We start from the raw sequence: 2652 nt of genomic DNA, 5'->3' as shown, positions 1-2652 counted from the left end.
CCTCAGCCTCCCAAAGGTGCAGGATTACAGGCTGAGCCACCGAGCCCAGCACAACAAATTTTTAAAAAAAATCTAGCTGGGCATGGTGGCTCATGCCTGTAGTTCCAGCTACTTGAAAGGCTGAGGCGGAAGGATTGCCTGAGCCCGGTAGGCAGAGGCTGCGGTGGCCACGAGCATGCCACTGCACTCCAGCCAGGGCGACAGAGTGAGACTCTGACTCAAAAGAAAAGAAAAAGAATGCAAAGGGGCTACACAAGCCTCACACCCAAGGGACAGCTGTTCTTGGCATCTGGACTTTCCAACAACTCACCTCCACTAAAACAGTTGTGTTTCCTTCCTGGAACAGCCCGATCAGGCCTTCCTTGGTCTTCCTTCCATGGAGCTTGGCAGCTTTGCTCCAGCCCTCCTTCTGGGCCTGCTTGTGGAGCCAGATCTCTGCCTATAAATTGAAAAGAAAAAGAGCAGACAACAAAAGTCACAGAATTTAGAACCCCATAGAGCTTTAAGATATATTCGGGTTCCCTGATTCTTACCGTTTCCACTAAATCCTCTAACAGAAACTAAAATGCTCTATCATTTACTGGCAGTCTACCGCTAAACGTCAAATACCAGGCTTTATTGTCACTAATTGATGCTTTGGATAAGTTTAATCTTTACAGCAATCCTATGAGGCAGACAGCTGTATTTTCATGATATAGCCATGCATCACAAAACAACATTTGTGGTGCACGGTCAATGACAGACATAGATGATGGTGGTACCATAAGATTATACTGGAGCTGAAAACTTGCTATTGCCTAGTGACATCAGAGCCCTAAACGGCAAAACATATGTATCATGTTTGTGATGATGCTGATGTAAAGAAACTTTCCGTGCTGCCAGTCATACAAAGATATAGCACACATGACTATGTATACTATACAATACTTAATAATGATAATTAACAACTATGTAACTGGTTTATGTATTTACTATATTATATACTTTTCATCATTATTTTGTTTATTTATTATCGTAGAGATGATGTCTCCTCATTTTGTCCAGGCAGGCTCAGACAATCCTCTTGCCTCAGCCTCCCAAAATGCCAGGATTACAAGCATGAGCCACTGCACCCAGTTCTATTCATCATTATTTTAGAGTGTACTTCAAGTTACAAAAAAAGAAAAGTTATCTGTAAAACAGCCTCAGGCAGGTCCTTCAGGAGATATCCCAGAAGAAGGCATTGTTATCACAGGAGATAACAGCCCTGTGCATGTTATTGTCCCTGAAGGCATTCCAGTGGAACATGATATGGAGGCAGATGATAGTGATATTGATGATTCTGACCCTGTGTAGGTCTAGGCTAAAGTGTCTTCGTTTTTAACGAAGTAGCTAAAAAAGTGAAAGATGAAATTAGAAAACAATTAAATAGAAAAGAGTGACAGAATAACAATAAAAAGAAAATATTTTTATACAGCTGTACAATGTGTTTGTGTTTTAAACTGAGTGTTATTACAAGAGTTAGAAAGTTAAAAAATTTAAGTTTATAAACTGAAAAAGTTACATTAGCTAAGATTATCATTGAAGAAAAATATTTTCATATATAGTATAGCCTCTGTGTACAGTGTGTCTACAGATGCTACTGTCATGTACATAATGTTCACATTCACTCGGCACTCACTCAGATTTATCCAGAGCAATAAGTCTAAACAGATGTGCTGTTTTGTCTTTTTGAGTTTGAGTCTCTCTGTCGCCCGGGCTGGAGTGCAGTGGCACACTCACGGCCAACCCAGCATCGACCTGCTGGGCTCCACAATCCTTCCACCTCAGCCTTCCAAGTAGCCAGAACTACAGGCGCATGCTACCATGCTCTGCAGACTTATTTTATTTTATTTTATTGAGGAGATGAGGTTTCACCAAGTTGCCTGGGCTGGTCTTGAACCAGCAGGCTCAGGCAATCCGCTCACCTCGGCCTCCCAAAGTGCTGGGATTACAGGCTTAGCCACTTAGCCTGGCTGTGTTTTCTCTTTTATATTATATTTTTATGGCATCCTTTCTATGTTTAGATATGCTGAGTTACATAAGTATCTGCCATGGTGTTACAATTGCCCACAGTATTGGGTACAGTAACATGCAGTACAGGCTTGTAGCCTAGGAGCCACAGGCTGTACCACACAGCCTAAGCGTATAGTGGGCTATACCTTCCAGGTTTCTGTAAGAATACTCCATGATGTTTACACAAGGAAATCGCTGAAGAACACGTTTCTTAGGATGTATGTTCCTGGTTAAATGATGCGTGACTGTACATTCAATGACACAACTCTGAAAGATTAAGATGTCCAAAGTCACAGGTCTAGGGTGGGGGCACTGAGTCCTGGGCATCTGGTTCCAAAGCTCACTCCAACCCTCTCCACTCCAGGCAGCAGGAAACACCATAGCAGCCTTGCAGGGAATAGGGTTTGCCAACCCTGCGAGACTGACTCAGTTGCTTCCAATTAAGACAAAGTCGAAGGCTCAGGTTGTCATTTAAGTCCGAATCCCGCCCGTGTGGTGGCTCAAGCCTGTCATCCCAGCACTTTGGAAGGCAGAGGATTGCCTGAGCCCAAGGTCTGAGACCAGCCTGGGCAACTTGGCAAGCCCTCATCTCTACAATAAAAAAAAAAAAAAAAAAAA

The 2652-nt window shown here is 42.9% G+C and overlaps 1 protein-coding gene across 1 annotated transcript in view; it reads right to left on the bottom strand.

The window, feature by feature from the left end:
- The window catches only part of TSFM (Ts translation elongation factor, mitochondrial), a gene marked incomplete at its 5' end in the record, with an annotated part of 14713 nt that extends 12582 nt beyond the window's left edge, over positions 1–2131 (bottom strand). Inside the window, 2 exons of the mRNA XM_021714388.1 lie at positions 311–439; positions 2072–2131. Coding sequence (XP_021570063.1) covers positions 311–439; positions 2072–2131 — 189 coding nt within the window. The remainder of the gene's footprint in view (positions 1–310; positions 440–2071) is intronic.
- Positions 2132–2652: the final 521 nt, after the last annotated feature.

Source organism: Carlito syrichta, unplaced genomic scaffold (genome assembly GCF_000164805.1).
Source record: "Carlito syrichta isolate Samal-C Ts95f unplaced genomic scaffold, Tarsius_syrichta-2.0.1 Scaffold95871, whole genome shotgun sequence".
NCBI classification, from domain to species: domain Eukaryota; kingdom Metazoa; phylum Chordata; class Mammalia; order Primates; family Tarsiidae; genus Carlito; species Carlito syrichta.
The sequence above is the reverse complement of the archived record's forward strand: the minus strand, read 5'-3'. Positions and strand labels throughout refer to the sequence as shown.